The 25,000-nt window shown below is 36.8% G+C and overlaps 2 protein-coding genes across 6 annotated transcripts in view; one reads left to right on the top strand and one right to left on the bottom strand.

Moving 5' to 3' along the window:
- The window catches only part of LOC144019652 (C-C motif chemokine 17-like), a 1,904-nt gene extending 213 nt beyond the window's left edge, over nt 1-1,691 (bottom strand). The window contains exons 1-3 of the mRNA XM_077522849.1: nt 1,583-1,691; nt 1,387-1,501; nt 9-123 (exon numbers count right to left, since the gene is read on the bottom strand). Of these exons, the coding sequence (XP_077378975.1) occupies nt 12-123; nt 1,387-1,501; nt 1,583-1,649 (294 nt within the window). The 5' untranslated portion in view covers nt 1,650-1,691 and the 3' untranslated portion in view covers nt 9-11. The remainder of the gene's footprint in view (nt 1-8; nt 124-1,386; nt 1,502-1,582) is intronic.
- A 9,120-nt stretch (nt 1,692-10,811) lies between these two features.
- The window catches only part of wdfy3 (WD repeat and FYVE domain containing 3), a 104,071-nt gene continuing 89,882 nt past the window's right edge, over nt 10,812-25,000 (top strand). For 4 of the 5 annotated variants that reach the window (XM_077521042.1, XM_077521040.1, XM_077521039.1 and 1 more), the window contains exon 1: nt 19,104-19,269. In XM_077521042.1, the coding sequence (XP_077377168.1) occupies nt 19,241-19,269 (29 nt within the window). In that variant the 5' untranslated portion in view covers nt 19,104-19,240. Of the gene's footprint in view, nt 11,158-19,103; nt 19,270-25,000 lie in introns of those variants that run through there. The other variant, XM_077521041.1, reaches the window with a different exon arrangement.

Genomic DNA, 25,000 nt, shown 5'->3' with positions numbered 1-25,000 from the left:
TCTTGTACTTGTTATTGCTTATTGCGCTTGCTCCTTTTGTCCAGGTGGGCAACCAGTGCTTTGACGCACTCGCTCTCGTCCGGCGCTGGGGCACAAAGTCTTTTGCCGACCTTCGACACAAATCTATATTTAAAAAAAAATATATATATATATATATATATATATATATATATATATATATATATATATATATATATATATATATATATATATATATATATATATATATATATATATATATATATATATATATTTATGCAATGCAATATAAAACAATGACATTTCACTCACTTTACAAATAACAATAAAAACTTATGAAATGCTTTGTACTGAATTCAAAATAAGTCTCTTTAAAATAACAATGATAATAATAATAATAATAATGTATATTATACAAGGTAAACACCCAAGTACTACTTTTAAAAATTGATCTAAACAACATTTAAAACAAAAATTACAATTAAATAAAAATATCAAACTTTTTTTTTTTTAGAAACAATTAATAAAAATATAATTTTCAAATAATTACAAATATTTGTATAATTTAGTATAATAAAATAAACATTGAAAATATAGAATATATTTTTAAAAGAGTAAAAATAATTTAAAAAAATAAATAAAAAAATGCAGATAATACCGCAAATGAACAGGTGTAAAAATTAAACATTGAAATAAATACTGCATTTAAAAAAAGGCAATTAAACACAAATATATTTATTAACATTAAAATAATGCCAATAAAAATAATTAAAATAAATCTTGTGAAAATATTTTGTTGTATAATTTAATCTTAAAAATACTAAATAATAATAATTAAACCCAAATATATTTATTAATTAACATAAAAATAATGCCAGTGAAATCATTAAAATAAATCTTATGAATATATGTTTTTATTTAATAATTTAGTCTTAAGAATACATACAAATAATTTTTTTCATGATAAATAATAAAATATTTAAATAACACGTTTTTGAAAAACAGTATAACAAATTGTAAAAACAAAACAAAAAAAACAGTGAAATTAAAACATTTAAAAATAATTAAAAAAGGAATTCATAAAAATAAATGTACTAGTTATAACAATCAAAACAAAAGTAGTTGAAAATGATTTAAATAAGACAATATATTTTTATTAATATATTTTTTCATGATTTAACAGTTTTTCTGTATAATAAAATACAATACAATAATAAAACAATATAAACAAATATTTCTAAAATATAAAAAAATATTGTGAATATTTTAAAAATTAAAAATAAAAACTTTTTCAAAATACTGTTTTTTTTAAATATACATTTTGTAATGACAACACTAAAACATATCAATACAAATGTTTATTAAATTTTTTTTAAATGTCCATTTTTTTTTTAAGCAAGCACTCACACGGTGGCGCTGCGTTTGCACCCCTTGCCGGCTTCCTGCCGGTAGTAGCTGACCAGGATTTGGCGAGGGAAGCACTTGTCGCTGGTGTCCAGACAGCAGTCCTCCAGCTTCTCACCTGCCCCGAGGAGGAAAAAAAAAAAAAAAAGATGTCAGCAGGTCAGAGACGGACGGGGACGGGGTGGTCGCTCTTTCTTACCTGCGGCCGTCCGAGAGTAGACGAGCATCACGAGGAGGAGCAGAGCGGCCAGTCGAGGAGAGTCCATACTTTGGATCTTGGGTAGAAGGTGCGATGCCGGTCCGCTGCTCCGCGGTTACATTTATACAGCAGGTGATCGGCAGAAAGCGAAAGTCACATTCCTCATCACAGGTGGCGGAACGGAAACGTGTGGGCCTCACTTTCACCTCCTTGCCAAAAAAAATAAAAAATCTTTTCCTTCCAGAACATTTCCCCCCGAGGCCTCACTGGTTACACCTTTCTTGTCTGGGAGATTAATTGCACGCCGCTTTCACTTTGCTACATTTTGGTCGACATTTATAGCGCGAGACGAGTAGACGCGCAAAAAAGCCTCAAGAAACCAGACCTGAAAAGGGACAGGAAGTCTGCCATTTTGGTTCCAAGCGGCCATTTTAAGGGCGATTTTTCATTTCTATATGTTCGTCGAATATTTTGATATTCCAGCCTCTATTGCCTTTTTTTTTTTTTTTTTTTTTTGTAGCATGACATTTGGTAGACATGTCAATCAGACCCACAAAAAAAGTCTCAGAAGACGACAAGAAATCTGGCATTTTTGTTCAAAGCAGCCATTTTAGGTTCAATTTGGTCAATTCCAAGGGTCGTTTCAAACACTGACTCCTCATACAATTTTTGAAAATTCTGCCCCTAAAGACTTTTTTTTTTTATTTATAAACCTGACGTGTCCATCATAAGTAGACCCACAAAAAAAAAAAGTCTCAGAAGGCATGCTTTTAAAGAGACAATAAGGCAGTCATTTTAGGTTCAATTTGGTCAATTCCAAGAGTCCTTTCAAACACTAACTCCTACACTTTTTGAAAATTCTGACCCTGAAGACTTTTTTTTAACTTATAAACCTGAAATTTGCGACATGTGTCCATCATAAATAGACCCACAAATAAGTCTCAGAAGGCATGCCTTTAAAGAGACAATAAGGCAGCCATTTTAGGTTCAATTTGGTCAATTCCAAGGGTCATTTCAAACACTAACTCCTACAATTTTTGAAAATTCTGACCCTGAAGACTTTTTTGACTTTATAAACCTGAAATTTGTGAGACATGTCCATCAGAAGTAGACCCACAAAAAAAAAAAGTTTCAGAAGCATGCTTCTAAAGAGACAATAAGGCAGCCAGTTTAGGTTCAATTTGGTCAATTCCAAGGGTCCTTTCAAACACTAACTCCTACAATTTTTGGAAAATTCTGCCCCAAAGCCTTTTTTGACTCATAAACCTGAAATTTGTGAGACATGTCCATCATGAGTAGACCCACAAAAAAAGTCTCAAAGCCATGCCTGAAAAGAGTCTGCCATTTTGATTCAAATCAGCCATTTCAGGGGTCAGTTTGGCCATCGCCAAAGATGAACTCCTAGACAGCTTTTGAAAATTCAGCCCCTGAAGCCTCTTTCTCTTATCAACCTGAAATTTGGTAGACATGTGCATAACGAGTAGACCCATCAAAAAGTCCCAGAAGCCATGCCTGAAAAAGAAAGGAAGTCTGCCATTTTGGTTCAAATTAGTCATTCGTGGTGGGCGGATCGATCAAAATATCGAGTTTTTCATGTCTATTTTTCGACAAACTTTGTCCTGTTTGTCGTTTGTTTAAAAAGGAAAAACAATTGTTGAAAATTAATTGTGATTAAGCAATTCAATGATACTGCTACCTTGATTTAAAAAAAATAATACATATACTGTACCATAATTTTCGCAAAGTATCTAACAATATCCGTATCGGCGATACTGGCCCTGTGTTCACTTGGTCTCGGATCAACACCAAAATTTGCAGTATCGCACACCACTAGTTCAGACGCAAGTCATTTTTCTTGAAAAGACACATGAATTCGGCCATTTTGATTTAATGTAGCAACATCTTGCTTGTTCATTTTTTACTTGTACTTTCAAAAAAGATGACATGTTTTGCTTTCAAATGAGTTGTACAGGATATATGACACATTAGTGGAAAGTTTTCAAATGATTTATCTTGGTCTCTCTTTATTTGAATCAAAAACACTTGGCATTTGAATTGGGGTGTGCAGACTTTTCATAGTCACTGCATGTTGAAAGAGCTGATATGTGCGTGTGATTATTTGCATGTTTGCGCATGCTTGGCAACCAGATAAAAAAAAAGAAAGAAAAAAAAGAAGATAGTTTTTGCCAAGTGTGATTCAACAATTCAACAAGAATCCAGATGATGATGATGATGAAGGTCTGGTTTTATGGTCTTCTTTCGCAATCACGTGATTTTTCAGCATAACAGTTGTATTTACTTTCACTTAAAAGCAAATACAATACATAAAGAAATAAATAAAAGACATGAAAAGTTATTGAGGACAAAAAGGTAATATATTGAGAGTAAAAACAAATTGTTAATGTTTCCAAAATTCCAAAAACATGAGCTATGCGTCGATCTGAAAAACAAAACTATCTTCTGCTGAAATCAAGTTACAATGTCACTTTTCCTAAAAAAAACAAAAAAAAACATCTTATAACGACTTTTTCATAAAAAGCATTACCTAATATTTTTTGGAAAACATTTTCTACTTGAACAAATTATTTGTTAACGGCACAACTGTTGTTCTTTTTTTTTTAATTTTTTTATGGAAAATATGTCTAATTTCATATGTCTCCCCCCTTTTTTCCCCTCAGAAAAATAACTAAAAAAATTAATTTCTAAAACATTTTTTTCTGACACCCACCCAAAAAATATTACTTGTTACTACAACCTTTTTTTGCACAAATAAACCTTACTGGAAAAAACTTTTAAATATTTTTGTTTTTCTCCAAACATTTTCCTCAAACAAAACTTCTCTCCTGTTTTTTTAAGTAGCAGAAACGATACAAAATTTTTCCAGAAATAAATACATCTTTTTTTTATTTGAAAAACTTGAGATGTTTTCGCTCCAAAAATATACATTTAAAAAAAAAAACATATTTAAAAGAAAAATATTTTTCTCAAAAAGCTTTGCTTGTAATGTAATGCAATGTACCTTTTTCCTCACCAAATACCTTTCTTCCAGAAAATACAACACAATATTTTCAAGAAAAATAATGTCACAAAAGCTTAATCTTGTAACGACTTTTTCATAAAAAGCATTACCTCACAATATTTTCTAGAAAAACATTTTCTACTTGAACAAGTGATTTTTTTTTCTTCGAGAACGGCAAAAGTTTTTGTTTTTTTTCATGTCATATGCCACCGCCCCCCCCCCCCCCCCCACCCCCTCAGAAAAAAAATAAAATACATAATTTCTTGGACTAAAACATTTTTTTTTTTTACACAAAAAAATTGCTTTTTACTACAACCTGTTTTTGCTCAAATAAATCTTACTGATTTTTTTTTTTTTTTTATATTTTAGTTTTTCTCCAAACATTTCTCTCAAACAAAACTTCTTTCCTATGTTTTTTTTACGTAGCAGAAAAAAAAATCCCCAACAAATACAGCTTTAAAAACAACAACAAAAAATTGACATTTTCCCTCCAAAAATATACATTTGGAGAAAAACATCTTTAAAATAACATTATTTAATATTTTTCTCAAAAATGATTTGATGTAATAGAATGTTTTGCTCCACCAAGTGCATCTTTCTTTGAGAAAATGCAATTTTTTTTTTCTCCAAAAATATACAATAAAACTTTTTTGAGAATAAAAATCTTGAAAGAAAATATAATGTATGCAATACTGGAGTATATTAATAATAAAATATGCAAGTATCAGAATGAATAGAACTTTTTTATACAGCATTATCCGAGAAAAAAACAATCAGAACTAAAAGTAGCTTTTTTTTTTCTTGTGGGGGGGAAAAAAAAAAGACAGGAAGTCTCAAAGAGAAAGTGCTTTTGGGTTCAATGGAAAAATCCACCTGAAGTGAAAATTGCCTTGAGAAGATCCATCCATTTTCTTAACCGCTTGTTCCTCATAAGGGTTGCGGGGGGTCCGCATTAAGAAAATGCTGGAGTGCTGGAGCCTATCACAGCTGGCTTCGGGCAGTAGGCAGGGTACATCCTGAACTGGTTGCCAGCCAATCACAGAGGAGAGTTCAGTCATTATCCTCATCAACATGAAAAGTTATGCGCTGTTTCTGGTTGTAAAAAAATAAATAAATAAAAGAATAATCTATTTCTCTTTCATTTCGTGGAAAGGTTTTTTTTCTTCACTAAAATCTCTTCTTCCTGTTGTGCTCGTTGGCAAACATCCCACACAAACACAAACAGCTGTGTGGATGTAAGAAACTTGTGCCGCTCCCCGATGGATCATTCCTGGAAGCGTCCTGATTTAAAAGAAAAACCCGCAGCATCTCCTGATATCATCCCACAGATCGACATCAAAAAGGAACCAAAAAATCTCATTCGCCTATGTTCAAAACTGAAAAGAAATATTGAGCAAATTACATGGGCCGTAATGTGTGGGGAAAGTTTAAAGAAAACAAGTCAGTCCTGCAGTTTCACTTGATCGTCACGAAATTTGGGCGGCATGTGTATCATAACAAGACTCACAAAGAAAATCTCGTGTTGAAAACTGAACAGGATGTCGGCCATTTTGATTTGAATATGACTTTTTTTTTTTTTTAAAGTGAATTCCATACCTTGTACTATATTAAAAAGTTATAAGAAAAAAAATCCGCCTCAGAAACCAGTTTCAACGATGAACAGAACATTTACAGAAGGCACCAAAAAGTCTCAAGGGTCCATGTTCAGCATTGAATCGAAAGTGGTCCATTTTGGCTTGAAGCAGCCATTTGAAGTGAATGGGGTAGATGCTCTGATCTATGTATCTGACTGGATAGCCGATAGGCCAAGACTTTTAAGGTCGCGAGGCCGCCATATTGCTCCTCCCAAGAAACGTTTCTCTGCATACAATCCAATACATTTACAGTATGGAAATGGGAGAACATTTGAGACAGTACTTAGTAGAAACAGCTTAAATTTATTAAACATAAATAAGAGGACTCCAGACATTTTACAACTTGTCTTAAATGCATGTATAAATTATATGCTTAATGTGATATTTAGTGCAGGAGGAAACTTGTATTATTTTTTTTTATTAAAGAATTATAATATTTTCTTATTAAAGAATTATAACTGTAACCGGCCTTATATGAACTGCCTACGAGCTCATCTGTACGTATACCGTATCGTGTAGTTTTGACAGTAGTCTGCTCGAGAGGTGGGAGTAACAAGATGGCCGCCCTGTGATTTCAACGGCTTGCACTTGTGACAGGTCAGCTAGCCATTTTGGTGCCCTAAGCATAAATGTTTTGTGGTGCCCACCCCCCCCCCCCCCCCCCAACACTCCGTCCGCACACCCCATCACCCCTCCCCTGGTAGAAATGAACTGATCTGAGTATTTGTCAGTTTTGCTTTATTAAACAAAATAACTTGTAAGTAGGGCTGGGTTTGAAATATCGATATATCGCTATCATATCGATACACCTTTTCATATCCCAATATCGATACATAAAACCATGTATCAATATATCGACCCCCCCATTTTTGTCAATTTATTTACACAGCCTGTGCTGTGGTTGTAATTTATTTAAATTATTATTTATTGTTTTTATCAGGCCATGTTAAATGAAACAGATTAATGTAACTGCAATGGATTCAATTCCTAATGTAAATATTCATATTCTTACTAATGCATTAAATTAGAGCAAGAAGTTTCTACTCTTTGCAGCATTGGTACTTTTGACTGTCTAAAATATGTGCTGCATGAATTCCTCAACTGAATCGAAAATCGTTGTGAATCATGAATTGAATCGGGCCCTTGTGAATCGAATTAAATCAATTCTGGAAATCTGAATCGATACCCAGCCCTACTTCTAAGTGTCAATATTGAAGTTTTAAAAATGTTCACAAAAATAAGTGATAAATAATAAGTCTTTCTAAAACTAACAATGACACCAAATACTCAAATAAATAAAGCTAAATGAATTAAAATAAAACTCAATGCCACTACTATCAACAAATAAACATCTGGAAATAAAGAAAGTGCAAGCAAGTTAGTAGAGGCCCTACAGAGGCACATGTCTACATTTCTGGGCTGCAAAATCGGCTATCAGGTCATCATATGACAGCTTTTGTGCAATTTCCGCATTTATGTTAGGGTATGAAATGCTCCTTGAACATATTGAAGCATTGATCCTGTATTCAGAAATACAAGACAATATTCAGGGATTCTACAATGAAATATGGTTTTGAACCAACCATGGTACAAACATTTTCTAAATTGATTAGGATTATGGTATTGTGCAGGCCTATATTTAAAACACAGGTACATGAAAATTTTAATAATCTACCTTTTTAGAGAAGGACTGATAGGGCACTATGTAAACATTCTGGACATAATGTTAAAACTATGAATATGAAATGAGGAAATCTACTTAGCCTTAAGATGATTATTATTATTATTTTCAAATTACACTTTCACCAGTACATGCCGCTCTTGGCCGTTCCATATGAAACAATATTGTCTCGTCACATTCCATTTAACATACCGTATAATGAACGTGCTGGTCACAACCATTCCACTGCGGCGGTTTGGAGTGTTTTTTTTTTTTTTTGCTAACTGTGGTCATGTAAACGTAGCTGCTACAAAATAAACAAATTGTCATACCTGCAAGTGACGCGCGAGCATCATCTCATTGTTTTTTCTTTTCCTCTTTTCCGCCCCTAATTCTTGATGCCTTTTTGATTACATGTCCAGATATCCAAGAATAAACTTCTGCCAAATTTGCGATTGAAGCATAAAGTGCACCCCACCCCCTCCCCCTTTCCCTAGTAGTTTGCTCCGTTGGAGCAAAAGTGCACCCCGCAGCCCTCCCCCTTTTCTAAACTACTAGGGGAGGGGGGGCACCAACGTAGACCAGCGATACCGCTCGTCGAGTAAATAATGCTACGTTATTTTTTGTATTTATTAACATGCTTTACAAGCTTTTATTTTAAATATTAGACACTGATATTATAATTACTAATATGATTATTTTTACGGGCTTGATTTGTTTTTTGGTGCCCCCTTAGGCAGTTGGTGCCCTACGCGCAGTGCATGGTAAGCGTATGCGGGGCGCCGTGTCTGAGGTCAGTGCATATACCCCATTCCATGGCTCATACTTGTTTAGAAATTACAAAAAAAAATCAGCCTTGGATACATATTTCACTGATCGGCAGGAAATTGAGTAGGCATGTCGTTCATAACTGGATGCACGAAAAAGTATCAGAGACAGGAAATAGGCCATTTGAGTTCATTTGCAACTCCTTCTTGGTAATTCGCCTGAATGAATGAACCCCGAGTGGAAAAAGGTATCCCAGACAGAATTGTGACGCTAAACTATGAAGCAATTTCATCTGCGCCACTTCCGATGTGGGTGACGCGTGTCATGACAAGCCTCTCCCTCCTCCTTCTCATAATTTCTACAGGTTAGAGTCTGTGTGCCCTAACATTGTTTGTTGCAAAAATGATTCATAACATTTCAAATTAACGTACAGTTACAGCAGGGAAGGCAGACAGAATTAAAAGAGTTTTGCAAATAATACAAGCCAATAACTAGTCTTCATTTTAGTTATGTTGATGTGAAAGCTTGAAGGGAAAAAAACGAAGCGTGACCACAAACATTTTGCACTAGAATGTAAATATTTTATTATTACAGCATCCTGTCCAAAAAGTCTGTGTAGCAGTTTTACTCAAGGAAATGTTTTCATGCAAACATTTACATAGCTATGGAAAAAATTAAGAGACTGTCCCGTTTTCTTCTATTTGTTTGTTCTAAAAGTCTATCAAGTGACTAACGGACACAAAAGAAAACATGGAATGCATAAAAGCACCGTGATGGGCAGTACGTACAATGTCACAGTTATTATATATATCATATATATATATATATATATATATATATATATATATATCAACTCTTGTGAGCTGTTTTCGTTGTCGTTGATATATTGGTCCAAACAAATGTAACTTTATAAAGTGCATTAGGCATTTAAAATGAACAGGAAAGTGAAGAAACAGTCGGTGGTTTTTTTTTTTTTTTTTTTTTTTTTTTAGGATTCAGAAGTGGACCCCCACGATACTGATAGTCAGATCAGAGGTGGGCACTCTGTCAATATTGATATTTGTTAGTTAGATAAACATTGAGTGGCTAGCTAGTAAAAGTTCTTAGGTTCTAGTTAGCTAACTAGTTAGATAGCTATCTAGTTAACTAGCTTTCTAGAAAGTTAGCTATCTAGTTGACATTTAATTGGATAGTGACTAAAATGCATTGGGTTAGTTAGTTAGTTAGTTAGTTAGTTAGTTAGTTAGTTAGTTAGTTAGTTAGTTAGTTATTCGGTTAATTTATAAGCTAGATTCCTAGTTAGCTAGATGCCTAGTTAGCTATCTATCTAATTAGATATTTAGTTAAGCAGCTGACAAGTTCATTGGTTTATTAGATAGATAGATATCATCTTACTTAGATAGTTTGTTAGATATCTAGTTAGTTAATTAGCTAGCCACATTAGTTGGCTACCGAGTGAAAGTCATTATGTTAGTTAAGTAAATAAGTAGGTAGCTAACTACCTAGCTAGTTAGACATTTAGTTGGCTAGCTAGTAACATTTATTTGGTTAGTTATTTAGTCCGCTGGCGAGTTAACTAATATCATAGCCAGAAAGCTATTTAACTAGCCAGTTAGTTGTTAAATCATTAACTAGTAAAAGTTAGTTAGTTAGTTAGTTAGTTAGTTAGTTAGTTAGTTAGTTAGTTAGTTAGTTAGTTAGTTAGTTAGTTAGTTAGTTATCTAGAATCAAAATATGTCCAGTTGTTCTTACTGTCAAACACAAATATGGCTCAAGGTAATTATTTTTTCACTGCCATTTGTTTTGATAGAAACCAAATGACATTCTTTTTCATGCATTTAAAAAAAAACAAAAAAAAAAACGGAATAAACCACCAAAAAGACATTTTATCGAAAACTACGGGTTGGGCTCTGCCTAAAATTAACAAAATAACTAAATAACTGAATAACTAAATAAATAATTGACAAAAAATACAATATCCCTGCCCCCAAAAAAATGTGATTGGTGAATCCGCGGGTGTCGAACCGCGAGTACGCAGGGGTACACGTTTTGCGATGCGGCCGTCTCCACTGTGATCCAAATGCGCCCTCTTGTGTCCGCTCGTGAATTATCTCACCGGGGCTTGTCTTCTTCCTTCCCTCCGGCAGATGTCAGCTTCGCTCCTCGTCATGTCGTCCCCGACTGGCTGGCTGCTCGCTCAGTCAGTGTTCGGCTCTACTGGAGGGATGCTCGCCGACCGGCTGGGACGACGAGGAGCTCCGCGCTAAGCCCCCTTTTGTGTGTGTGTGTGTGTGTGACTGTGTGGATGTTAAGCGAGGAAAAAATGGCCACCGGCTGGCGGTGAAGCATCAGCAGCGGGAGCGGCGGACCGAGGCGTCCCGTGTAACCCTATGGATGTACGTGGAGGCCGCCCGCCTGGAGCTAATCGACGCGCCGCCGCACTCCTCCCCTCTCATTCCGGGCCAAGTGTTTTGCTGTGACCGCTACTTGGCTGGTGAGTCTTGCGTGCTAAACGGAGGCTTTAGCCGCGGAAGCTAACTGGCTAGCGAGAGAGTTAGCATAAACAAGCGCTGTGCATCTCGGCGAGTCCCCCCCACACCCATTTTCGGCCTCAATGTTACTCGTTTTTTAGATGTAAACCATCAATCATTCATGTTGTGTTGCGTACTATTTAATGTTTCATGTAAATGTGACACTCTAAAAGATGTCGCCGGAGGTGCTAGCGGTATCAGCTGGTGGCTAGCAAACGGAGCTCTGTGCACCGCAACGCCGCCTTCCCGTGCTGCCTCGACCCCCGGGAGGCGTTTTGTGGCTTGACGGTGCTTGAACCGTCACTCCTACGGAGGCGAGGGAGCAGCCGGCACGCAGTGACGTCTCTTTGATTGATAGATAGACAAACATGACGGAGGGTGGTGGGGGGAGGGGGTGTTATGGTCACGGTACCGGATGGCTGGCTCGGTTCGAGTGTGTGACGTTACTGAGGAAATGACTGGCATTTTAGTCCGCTTACGTCGGGCCTCGGTGCTGTTTTTAGAGCGGTCGCCGTGGGGTGCGTGCTGCGGGATTACGACCCGCGACGAGTCCTCCAGTCTGGTGTGGAAAATGTGTGTGGAGTGGAGCGCATTGATGTGTTTCATGTGTAACAGACAATTTGGGTTGATGACATCATGTGTACCGTAATTAGGGGTCGACCGATCACAATTTTCCGGACGATCACCGATCCCCGATCTTTTAAAAAGTCTGACCTGCCGATCCCGATTTTTGCCGATCCAGATTTTTTTCATTACAAGTAGCATATATATCTTCAATTTTCCAATCTTGTTTTATTGGAAAACATTGAACAATATCGGTCAAAATAATACATATGTGTTGTTTGAACAGCACATGAAGTAGTTCTCTCAAATAAAAATGAAAATCCTATTAGTCATCTCTGCAGAAGAGGACAGTGGCTGACTTTTTCCAGACCTCTCAGCAGGGAGATGAGATTGGTGGAGATCGGTTTATTTTTAAGGGATTGGCTGATCAACCGATCTTCCAAAATTAAGGAAATCGTGGCCGATAAATCGATCGGTGCCCCCTTAACCGAAATGGAAAACACGTGTTTCATGTGTGGGTCAAACAGATGCGCAGTGGCATATTGATGATTGTGTAACATAAACACGTGGTTGTCTTTGTTTACATTTTCTATATTGGTACCACACGAGCATGTGCGATATTAACGTCATATCAGACGTTACATGTGACTAGGGCTGGGTATCGATTCAGATTTCCAGGATCGATTCGATTCACAAGGGCCCGATTCGATTCACGATTCACAACGATTTTCGATTCATTTGAGGAATTCATGCAGCACCTATTTTAAACAGTCAAAAGTACCAGTGCTGCAAATAGTAGAAACTTCTTGCTGTAATTTAATGCATTAGTAAAAATATGAATATTTACATTAAGAATTGAATCCATTGCAGTTACATTAATACTCAGTTTTATTTAACATGGCCTTATAAAACAATAAATAATTATTTAAATCAATTACAACCACAGTACAGGCTGTGTAAAAAAAGTGACAACAAACACTGACACTCATGACATTCACATTGTTGTTTTTGTGCAAATGTTCCAGTGGTGGTTGAGGGGAGGGGGTGGGTGGGGAGAGGAGATGATCGATACTGACTTCCTCCGTGTAAGTGACACGGGCTCAGAAGCATTTGCTTGTGTGTGTTGGATGTGTCGTGTGTGTGTGTGTCGTGTGTGTTGGGGGCGGGGTCGATATATCGATACATGGTTTTATGTATCGATATTGGGATATGAAAAGGCGTATCGATATGATAGCGATATATCAATATTTTGAACCCAGCCCTACATGTGACGTAATCACACGTTCATTCATGTACACCAACCAAATAGTTAAAATGAACATACAATGTTTTGTGTAACAGAAGTATGCATTTGATTACGTAGAAAGAATTTGACTGGTTACATGTGTGTACAGTATTACCAACACATGCGGTGTTACACGTGTAACAGAAGCATGTGATTGCTTACATGCATATTAGAATCATGCTACATGTGTGATCCAAACATGCTCATGTAAATTTCTAATATATGAGGAGCTATGCATGATTTTACATGTGTAACATGTGCATGTGATTGCTTACATGTTTATTATTACACACAAGTCGACAGTACTGTTACATGTAGAGTACTATACATTAGGGATGTAACGATAATGGTGATACCGCGATATTAAAACTGCCACAATATATCGTGGTTGTCATGTCACGATATTAAAAAGCAGCATATCTGTTAAAAAAAAAAAAAAAAGTCGGGTTGATTTCAATTTGTACAGTTCTAGCACCCTCTGGTGGCTATTTTTTTAGTGCAGTTTAATTTCCACAAGGCATGTTTTGGCCCGCCAATGTTTAAAATTCTAAGCTCTGCTTGTGAACCGAGTCAGTATGTATGTAGGAACTCAATGTGTGCTTGCATTAGGAAGTAGGTGCCTCAATATTTTTTATATATATATTATAGTTATATATTTTAGATATATTTATAATATTTTTGTATTTTTCATTACTGTAATGTACAAAAGCACGTTTTTTTTAGTATGAGTTGGTTTTTTTTTGCAATATTGTGACCATTTTTTTTGTATCGCCAACCTCCCCACAATATCGTGATAATTAGCGTATCGTGACCTTCATATATTACAAACGCACGACATGTTACCCGTGTAACAAAAAAATATTGGGTTAATATCACGTTTACAAAAAAAAAACCCACGAGACTTAGAAGTTATTAAGTGTAATATACTCGATCGTGTTTCATACGTGTAACAAATCTACGATGTTTAACGAGTTTGTAATACTGTTATGCATTCCGCATGTGATAAAACATACGCGCCGTTACCTTGTCGCAGTGTAACAGAAACATAATAACAGGCTGCGCGGGTAATGAGAGGTTTTGTGCGTGAGACACAAAACATAAATGACAGATTACACGTGTGCGTGAGACGTGTGCAGCGCTCGATGATGACACGTTGCGCCCGATGAAAACTGTCCGTGAGTGAACTGCCGCTTTTGTTGTGCTTCTTGCGAAGAGGCGGCCATGAAAGTGCGAGAGGAAGAAATTTAATTAGCGCCCGGGGGAGCTCGTTGTCCTGCTCAAATATATATATATATATATATATATATATATATATATATATATATATATATATATATATATATATATAGGTGCTTCTACTATGAGTTGTGTTTTTATATTCCTGTTTTGGTTGTGGTTGGAATCGGTGCAGATTAAAATTCCAAACCTGATCGATAGATTTGACTGAGAGTGAGAAATGAGAATTACTAAGACGACACCCTGAGGCACTTTGGAACTAGTTTTTTGAAACAAATTATTACAATTTAAATACGCAAATAATAATTACTGATTATTAATATTTTTAATAGGGATGTAACAAGATCCAAACATCACGATACGATCGATATCACGATATGAAGGCCACGATACGATAATTATCACGATATTGTGGGGAGGTTGTTGATACAAAAAAGGTCACAATATTGTAAAGAAAAAAAAAATATATATTTTGCTTTTGTACATTACAGAAATGCATATAAACAACCTACAATCTCTCATAACACTTAATATCGAGGCACTTTCTTGCTAATATTGCACAAATTGGAGTTCCTCCACATATTGACTCGGTTCCCACACATATTACTTTCCCCTTCATCTGACCATTAACGTTGATTTTAAACATAGAAGGGCCAAAACATGCCTTGTGAAAATTAAACGTCACTAAAAAAAAAAACTAGCCACCAAAGGGTGCTAGAACTGCACAATTGGAAATCAACCCGACTTTTTTTTAACAGATGTGCTGCTTCTAATATTGCGACGTGACGATATATTGTGGCAGTTTTAATATCGCGATATCACGATATTGCCCTTATCGTTACAGCCCTAGTTTTCTATTGTGAATATTTGATCCCAAAACACTTTCATATCATTTCAAACTCATTTTACAATCTTATCTGTGTAGACCAATAGATGAATAGTAAAACAGTGCTCACAGGCATATTCTTTATCCTCTGTGGAGATATAGCATATGTAGTAATATTGCTCCTGGTGGCCAAGTTGTGCACACCAGAAGGAGGAACAAGGAATTAAGCATGATGTGTTATTATCTGAACCCTTCTGCCATCGAATAGCATTTAGTGCTTCTCTGCCTGTCACTGTATGTCGCTGGAAAAGATAGATGAGCAAATAGACATTATTTATTTGTAGAAATAAGTAATACTTTTTGAGCCAATTCAGTGAAATTTGGAATCTGGCTGAGAATCACTGCACGTTACTTTGCGTTTGTCTTGGAATCATTGGAGATTTTACCTCCAATCACAAGAAGATGCCCTCGGGTGCTTTCTAACTGGTTTCTCAAGAGCTTCATGGTGTTTTTTTTTTTTTGTTTTGTTTTGTTTTAAATCGTCATTACTGACTTGAGTTGATTATTCAACATGACACCCGTAGCGAAATAGTGCAGCAGGTGAGTGCGAAGGTTCATCTGACCTCATTTCCTCTCCCCAGGTTGTCAAAGCGGTTGGCATATAACTCCACCGGGACTTTGAGAGAGTGGGTGTGGCCCCGTCTTAAAAAAGGGAATTACCCGAGTTAAATGACAAATGACAGAGAGGCAAACGCACAACAAAGGGCAGAGCTGCGACACAAACAGCAGCGATGTTCTATCTTCTTACTTGCCTGAGGGCTTCTCAGGGCGGGAGAACGTTTGTAGCCAAGTCGAAGTCTGGAATTACAAGGCCGCTCCACATTATTGTTTTTTGTTTTGTTTTGTTTTTTTAACTGTCTAAATGCTACTTGCATCGCATCACATTCACTGTATGCATGAAATAACACATAAAAAAACAAACAAACGACATGCTTGTCAAGGCAAATGAGTGACAACAGACAAGTAAACGTTCTGTATCGTTTGGTTTGGTAGGGTTGAGTTTAAAAGGCAGCTAAGTGCCACGTTGCTACACGTTATCATCACCGTGACGACGGACAAGCCAAAATTCTCATCAACACTAGTTAATGGTCGACTCAGAGGCGTCTGTCTCCAAGTCCAAACGTTTTAAAGCTGAGAGCTACTTCCTGGCTACTGATTACTGTCATGGACTAACTTGGACTACTGAATGGATGGATGGATGGATGGATGGATGGATGGATGATAATAATAATAATAATAATAACAATAAAACTAAGCTCATGAGTCTTCTTACCTGAAGACTTCTGTCCATTTCCCCGCCACGCTTATGAGGCGCTCCCCCTAGTGGCACGCCAAGTAATTGCTTAATAATACAAAATCAATCTTTAATCTGATTACTCGATTAATCTGTTGGATAATTGATAGACTACCCAATTCTAGGGCCCCACCGATATGGAATTTTTTTTTGGGTCAAATATTTGGCAGAATAAAATTCCAATTACTGATTCATGCAATTAATTCAAAATATAAATGACTTATTTTTGGTCACTTAATGCTTACAACAATAAAGATAAATTACAGACACAACATTTGGCTGTTTTACATAACTTTTAATTGTACATAAACATTTCTTTAACATTGTAACTGAGAGAAAAATTTACAAAAATTATATATATATTTTTTATTTATATGTCAATTAGGGGTGGGTGATATGGCCTAAAAATGAAATCACGATATTTCAAAGAAATTTGCGGTGACGATATTTTTGATGATATTGGTAATAATTACTGAACAATAGATTTGTGATTGACACTTCAGAATAATAGCACTTTTATTGCAGCAACTATATTTAAGCTACCATTTTTTCCCAGAATTGAAATGTAAACAAAGTGCAAATATAGCAACTGTAATGGAATAAAATGGAAATAAAAACAGGCCAGATAGTGTTTACCCTGCGAATTGTAACATAACTGCTTAAAGGACATTTACTTAGTAAATACAATGAAAGCACTACCTTCAGAAGTCAGTGTCAAATTGCATCAGTCGAAAAAGTCCACTATTTTCTCCTGTGTGGTTGATCCTCGTGTTGTGGGCGGTAATCAATCACCAATGATACGGTAGCAGCCTGCTTGTGGCGTCATGCTTCGTACATCGCAGGCAAGTGTATTGGTAAAAAATTTTCTCCCTCTGCGATTGTTTCGGCAGTTGTTATTTTTGCCGCAACCGGCGGCAACCCTCGAGCGTTATTTTGCCGTAAATGGCTTTGGTTGTTTAATCAGAGGAGCGAGCAAATGCCGCGTTTCCTTGTAGACGTTACTAGCGGGTATGAATAAGACAAATGTTCACTTTTAGGGCACTGGGCGTTAGAAACGTGCAAGTCTTCTCGTCAAGAACATATCCGCTTAGCGGTCGATTAGCATCGCAAACTCACGTGAATTAGATGGCGAATTACCGGTCACTGTAAAATAAACACCGCGGATTGTTGATCTTGGCCAAACAATATGTGACTGCTTCAGTATTAACCAACCACCGTCTGTTTTTTTTTTTTTTCTTTTTCTCCATAAGGAGTGCGTCTAATCAAGAGTGTTCCATTAATTAATGAACTTTTGTTCACCCCCAACCACACGAGCTGCTTATATGTCCTCCGCATGCTCCTAATTTTACGGCAACAGTTTTCCTGCACGATTTGTAAACGATTGTTTTTTGGTTGTTGCTTTTTTAGCATTATATCTGACCTCGTAGCGAAACAGCCTCCACACGACACAGCTCACTCCATTTTTTTTTGAAGACGCGACAGCACTGGCTCCAACTCTTGTAGCCACACGCTCCTACATTGTTTTTTGTGCAGCAACGAATGACGCGTGTACGTCCAAGTTGACACGAAGACGTGTAATGTTACGCATTGCGATATGTCAAATTTTTATCACCTATAAAAATACACCGGTAATATCGCAATGATATTTTTTGGAACATCCCTAATGTCAATTATATTTGTCTTATGTTATGTATTAAAACAATCGGCAAAAAAATCGGCCAATTTTAAAAGAGCTAATATCAGTAAACTCATTGACTCGCAGCCATTTTCACTGACGCAACCCCCTTCGCTCTCAGCTGTTTGACTGGATTTTGACTGATTTTGCAAGGTCCACAGAATATTGTATTGTATTGCTATAAAAACATACCAAAAGAAAGATTAGAGTCTCTTCTTTCATCAGGAAAAAAAGTGTATTTCTATCTGTTCTATTGCAGCAATTAGCATTAGAATATAGCTAAGTTTCATCATTATTCACAAATGTATTGAGAAATGTGGGGAAACAGCTTGTTTTTAACATGGCCGTGGTTGATCTCGTATACTCTGCTGCCACCTGATGGCTGTTTTTGTAATTAGTACCGTTTTTTCACCCGTTCAACTGCAGTTGAGAGGCTGCATCAAAGCCTTCTGGATGCTCTAGCATAAAAAACACGGAAAACATAAAATCGAACCTATTTATACGTTTTTGGGAGCAAATGAGTTCATTCATTAATAGATTCAGTGAAGTCGATTCCAGGTCATCGCAATACATGATTGACGAATAAACCTGCATGTGTCTTGTACGTATGAGTATGGCAATTGCTATGTATATAACATAAACACTGTGGCTCATTTTTTTTTACTCTTGAAAGTGACCATCACACTTATTTCGGCCCACTTTTGACAATAAGGGCTTTGTAGAAACTGCAACTTAAGTACACCAGCTCCCCAGTTTGTGCACCTAAATGGCCCATTCCTCTGGGCGCATTGGCCATTTGCCCCCACCCGCCCATAGCCGCGTGCACGCCACCGGTGTCAGGGGGGGATCAGCTGCACCAGTCCCTGCAGGCCACACACACACACGCACACATGCGCGTACACACACAGCGGGCCGGCTGGCAAACAAAGCCGCTGGCACTGCCATGCTTCTCGCCTTCTCACGCCGCGGCGAGGGGGGAAGGCATGACACCGTCGTCACCGTCACCTCTCCTCGTCCAAAAGACGTCGCCAAGGAAGGGAAGTGAACGTCCTTAATGAAAAAAAATAAAATAAAATTGTATTACGGTAATTGTTCCCTGTGTGAAGATGCTGGCTGGCCACCTAGAGAACAGCAGGTAGGGGGGAAAAAACAACAACAACAACCTGTCTCCGCGGCGACCGAGGTGTTTACTGTGCTTTCGGTTACGCGTCTGCCATGTTTTTTGTTATCTGCTCGCTTCTCTCGTTCGTCTCCACCGCACCCGTTAATATTGGCACGGCATTAACATGGATGTAGTCGATGCCCAGGAGATGTTCTGCATCAGCATCCTGGTAGGCGGGAAGCAGTCACAAACCATGACGATGATGATGATGATGATGTGCACCAGTGTAAAGATGGGAGTCTCTCTTGCGAGGTTTCCTGTTTCCTAGACAGCCATGTGTTATGTTTTGTAGTGAAGATGACAGACGGGATGTAAAATGGTGGCCAGCGTTTTCTCGAGGTGCAAACAAGTAGCCCATGTGTCAACTCTGCTGTTTTCTCCTCCTCGATGGAGTTTGCTCTTCATTGATAGCGGATTCGCTAGCTCCTGAGAAGTCGGAGTAGGATTTGTTTGTGTCACGTTTTTTTTTTTTCTTTTTCCAATAAGTATGTTAGGATCACATTTTTGGTTTCCAAATCACTCAATTTTTATACCAAATCTATGTTTACATCAGTGATAACTCATTGACTCCCAGCCATTTTCATTGAAGAAACCCCCTTTTGACAGGTTGTGCAAGGCCCACAGAATATTGTGTTCTATTGCTATAAAAACATGGAACCTACAAAAAGAAAGATTAGTCTCTTCTTTATTCAGGAAAGTATATTTGTATCTGTTTCCATTTTGCAGCCATTAGTGTTAGAATATAGCTAAGTTTCATCAATATTCAATTTCTTGGTGAAAACACTGACAAACATAGCTTGTTGCAATATGGCCCTGGCTGACCTCTTGTACACTGCTGCCACCTGCTGGCTGTGTTTTTAATCACTACCATTGCTTTAAGCCACCTCTTCATGTCAGACTCTGTATCAAAGCCATCTGTATGCTCTAACATTAAAAAAAAAACAACAAGAACGTGTAAACACGTTTTTGAGAGTGAATGACAAAGTATTAAAAATGTTTTTACACGTTTTTGGGCTTGAATGAGTTAACTTTATCCACTGTTTTTAAATTTAGTCTCAGTTTTAGTCCAGTTTCAATCTCGCTTGTTAGTTTTTATCATAGTTGGTCAACATCATCCCAGTGTTATTTAGTCTATTTTTAGTCGAATATAAATCTAGCATTTTAGTCTTTATTTTAGTCCAAGAAGCCATAATTTTATTGGTCTAGAGTCAACCAAAACTGTCAACGTTTTAGTATAGTTTTAGTCAGGACATTAATTTCCCTGTATTTTTTTTGTCAGCAGATTATGTTGAATATTTCAGATCTAAAAGTATTTCACAGCTTTCATATTTCTCTCATCTTTTTGATGGAAAAACACACAATTACAGTGGCTACTATGGCTCCATGCTATGAGCTAGTAAATTAAGCCAGCATTAGTTAGCGGTCGGATTAACTTTATTGTTGAAATCTTATAGCCATTGGATTAATGTTACATTATAACTATAATTAACTATAATTTACTTTTTTTTTTTTTTTTTATTTTTTTTTTAACCTTTTATCATGACTCAACCTCCTGTCTGACCCATGTGCTTGTGCATGTTGCACTTGCGAGCTGCGGATTTGAAAAGGGGCGTGTCACTGTGTGCCACATGACACTGTCACAATGACATTTCCGTCTTGTTTTTGTTCATGAACGAAAATATCCAAAGATTTTAGTCCATTTAAAAAAAAAAAAAATTTTTTTATTAAATGAAGTACATTTTCGTCTCATTTTCATTAGTCAATGAAAATGCACACTGATTTAGTCTCAGATATTGTTTATTAATTAACGGTTTTAGTCTAGTCTAGTCTAGTTTTAGGCCGGTGAAAAATGTGTCTTGACGAAATTATTTTTGTTTAGTTTTCGTTGACGAAATTAACACTAGTTTACATGCAGTCAATATTCGGGTTAAGGTCAGAATTCCAGTTTGTGAAACATTCGGCATAACCCGTTTACATGCGTGAGCGGACAGTTACGCCCGTATATGGTCATTGTGGTCATTTGGAAAGTTTACGAGAGTGCAACCTATCACTCAGACAAATTCAAGGTCACATTAATTTAAATACATTAATTACTATGCCGTAACACTGTCTTGAATTAAATGTTTACTGTACAAACCATTGCCAGAGTCTACAATTTGTGAAATAAAGACTATAGATTTGCTACTGAGGCTAATAGCATAGCTAACTAGTTCATACAATTCCAATTCGTTATTTTTGTTTTACGTTTCTGTGCCTACCTATGGAAAAACATATTTGACGATTTCACATGTCGGTGGCGGTAAATGTTAGAATTCCAGTTGTTGAATTGAAACGTCATGAGTCAAACATCCTAATTCTGTCTCGCCTTTTTGTTAGCTATCACCTTCACACAGCAATTTTCCCATCTCTTTAAAGTCCGTGATACTAACTCAAGGGCTAGCAGGTTGACACCCTCTGACCCCACCTCCGTGCCAGAAAAGGAGAATAGCGGCTTTTACAGTTATCTTTAAGAAATTCTTTTGCCAGATTTTGTATTCTTTTCCCATTAAGTGAGCGTACAGTGCCATGAAGTGTTTGTACATGCCGTTTTCATGAATTTTATTTCAGGTTAGTCTTTTGTCTTATCAGGGCTGTCAATTTGGAGGTCCCCAGCGTCAAAGCAAAGCGCGAGACACTCCCGCGGTTACGTCACACTTTCTGTCACTCTGGCACCCCTTTGAAGAACGTCGGGCTTTTCCAGAACGTTGCGCTGCTTGCCTTCATCTCGCTCACAAGTTCCCGCTAACTCCACGGGGAGACATTCATCGCACTTGACGTACACTTTGAACAGCGTCGGGAGGCTCGCTGAGTAGTTCACATTCCACAGACGCATTAGGCTGACTTGTTTCGATTGTTGGGGGAACTTTTAATGGGGGGGGGGGGGGGGTCCAAAGTAAAAAGTAAACAAACAAAAACAAGGAACAAAAAGTAATTTTTTCAAAAAAATGGCTGAGAGTCCTATTGGAAGCGGATAGCTTGACATGCTAACGCCGCACTCTACATTGTCATTCTGCTCCCTTTTCTTGGCAAGAAAATTGGAGTCAAATACACCACACAGGTCACGTAAGAGCCACAAAGTCATTTGATCACAACTAAGCTACCCCAAACTGCCTGAGTATAGAAGCTAACAATATGGTCTGTCTTCAGCTGGTGCTCCTTCTAAAAAAAAATAAAAATAAAATAAAAACATCAGAAATGAGATTTAGTTGTAGATACAGTCCCATCAAAAGTGTGTATCGGCCGGGCCGATTATCGGTGCCAATATTTGACTTTTTGACAAATATCGGCATCGGCCATTTTTGGAATCTGAAGGCCGATAAAGCTGGTATCTCACTGAGCGGTGAATCCTTCCGAATGTAGCGAATTTGGGGGTTTCATCAGGAATTGTAAGATGTTCACAGACAGTTTTTATTTGTCGTAAACACATTTGGAACATATTCAGACAAACTTTCACTGCAAAGCTCTTTTGAAACGTTTCATGAACCCTAACAAAACCCCAAATGAGATACATTCACATGCGTTTGTCACTCAGTGAGATGCAGGGAACTTTTCATTTACAGATCTATTTAAATTTCCACTTTATAAAAAACAGGAACTCCCTACACTTACCGGTATTAAAAAAAAAAAAAAAAAAATCAAGAAATTATGTTGAAATTTTAGAAAACTTTATTTACAGTAGAAATCTTTAGGGATCTATTTACTTGCTTTTCAATTTTAATTTTTAATTATTTATATATATATATATATATATATATATATATATATATATATATATATATATATAATTTTTAAAATTTCGGCTTAACACTAACACTTGCTAATTAATGACCCTTGGAAGCTCACTGCAATTTTTGTTATTTTTTTTTAAACAAATCTGTCACTATAGTTCGAATTTTTTTTTATTTTTTATTTTTTTTATATATATCGGCTTGAAATATCGGTTATCGACCTCCCTGACTACTAAGAAGCTGTATCGGTATCGGCATTGAAAAAAAAAAACCCATATCGGTCTATCACTAATCTTTTGGTTTCAGATCGAAGGACAAATGTGAGACAAATCTTTGCAATTCCAGCTTTTATTTCATGGTACAGAGCAAAACATTTGTCATCTTTGAGATCTGAAAGCCACAATGTCTTCAGTACATGACAAAAACAAAGGGTTGAAGGAAATAACGTATAGCTTTATCTGTGTAGCTTTGTCTGCATACTTTTTACCTGTAGATATAACTTTTTTTTCTTCATAGATTTATGTGTGTAGCTTTAGCTGTCTGTTTAGGTTTATCTGTATTGACAATTCCGAACATCCGGGAATGTCTTTTATTTTCCCAAACTAATGCGATGAGAATGCTGTATTGCCTTTTTTTGTGACTAGGATAGAAACAAAGCAGATTGTTATAGTAGTCAAAAAACATTTTATCCCATTTTGAAATCAAGGTATATCTTCACAAATCAAATTACAGTACAACGATCTAACTTCCAATTCTTTTCAGTGGACGGAGAGGGTCATTTCACAGAGTTTGTGACGTACGCTCGGATTTACCAATAGCTTTACTCGCTTATCTTTAGCTGCACCCGCACATATTTATCAATACTGCTTTATTCTCGTAGTTTTATGAGCTTTGTCTGCTTAGCTCATGGCTTTGTCCGCACAGCTTTGTCCTGACTAATTTGTCCGCATAGTTTTCCATCCAAGGATGGTTTAATTTTGGAAAAAATTTCAGAAAAAAAAAATCTCTCTCATCTTTTCTTGATCTTGACCTTCTTGTGAAGCATTTGTTTGGCCCGGATTGCAGTCCCAGCCCGTTGCTCGGTGTTGACGCTTATGGAATTATTCACATGCAATCTGTGTGTCTGTCCATACATGTTGTTTTTATGTCTTGAGTGAACATAAAAACGGTCATTTGAAATGTCTCGCAAGGGTGTGATTCTGGAGGGTTTTGATTTTGTCGGAATCGGGGTCTATTTATAACATGTCACCAGGTGCCGTGACGCCAGTCGTCCCTCTTGCGACGTTCTTCCCACCGTGACTCAGGAAGCATCATGCTGATTTTTTATCTGGGGATTATCATTATTTTTTTTTCCAGACATTTTGGGTTGCGCTTGCAGCTTTTCCAACTTTCTATTTTAGCCACAGGATGGCTTCTCTCATGCTAGCTGCTTCACTTCTTTGTGTTTTAACATTGAGGAATCTGAATGTGAAATCCAAGTCAAAAGCTGAAGGAGACATCATGAGTTCTGGAGGTCTTTGATGGGTCAGTCATTCGTGTCCTTAAATATTCACTTCCTGTCGTGTTTATCGTTTTGAGGAACTGTGAATCACAATAGCAGCAGATTTTGTGTGTGTGTGTGTGTTTTTTTTCACATCCTGTTTCAAGCGTTTCCTGTTCCTGAGTGACTGCGGACACAAGCGTTAAGACGACACACATGGACGCTTCTGTTGGTTTAATGGATTGCGCTCCACGTGGGCTTTCTCTAAGGGTTACATACACAAAATGACCTCCTTTGACATTGTAAACATTGTACATTGAAGTGAAACTACGTGTTGGTTATCTTCATTTTGCATATACAGTACGCTATAATGTGGAAAACCCCATCCCCTAAATTTTCATTTCCCTTTTATGTTAATTATTAACAAGGGTGTGAAAACTGATAAATTTATTTAAAA

Source organism: Festucalex cinctus, chromosome 5 (assembly GCF_051991245.1).
Source record: "Festucalex cinctus isolate MCC-2025b chromosome 5, RoL_Fcin_1.0, whole genome shotgun sequence".
Classification (NCBI taxonomy): domain Eukaryota; kingdom Metazoa; phylum Chordata; class Actinopteri; order Syngnathiformes; family Syngnathidae; genus Festucalex; species Festucalex cinctus.
Note: the sequence above shows the minus strand (reverse complement) of the source record. Positions and strands in the feature narration are given on the sequence as shown.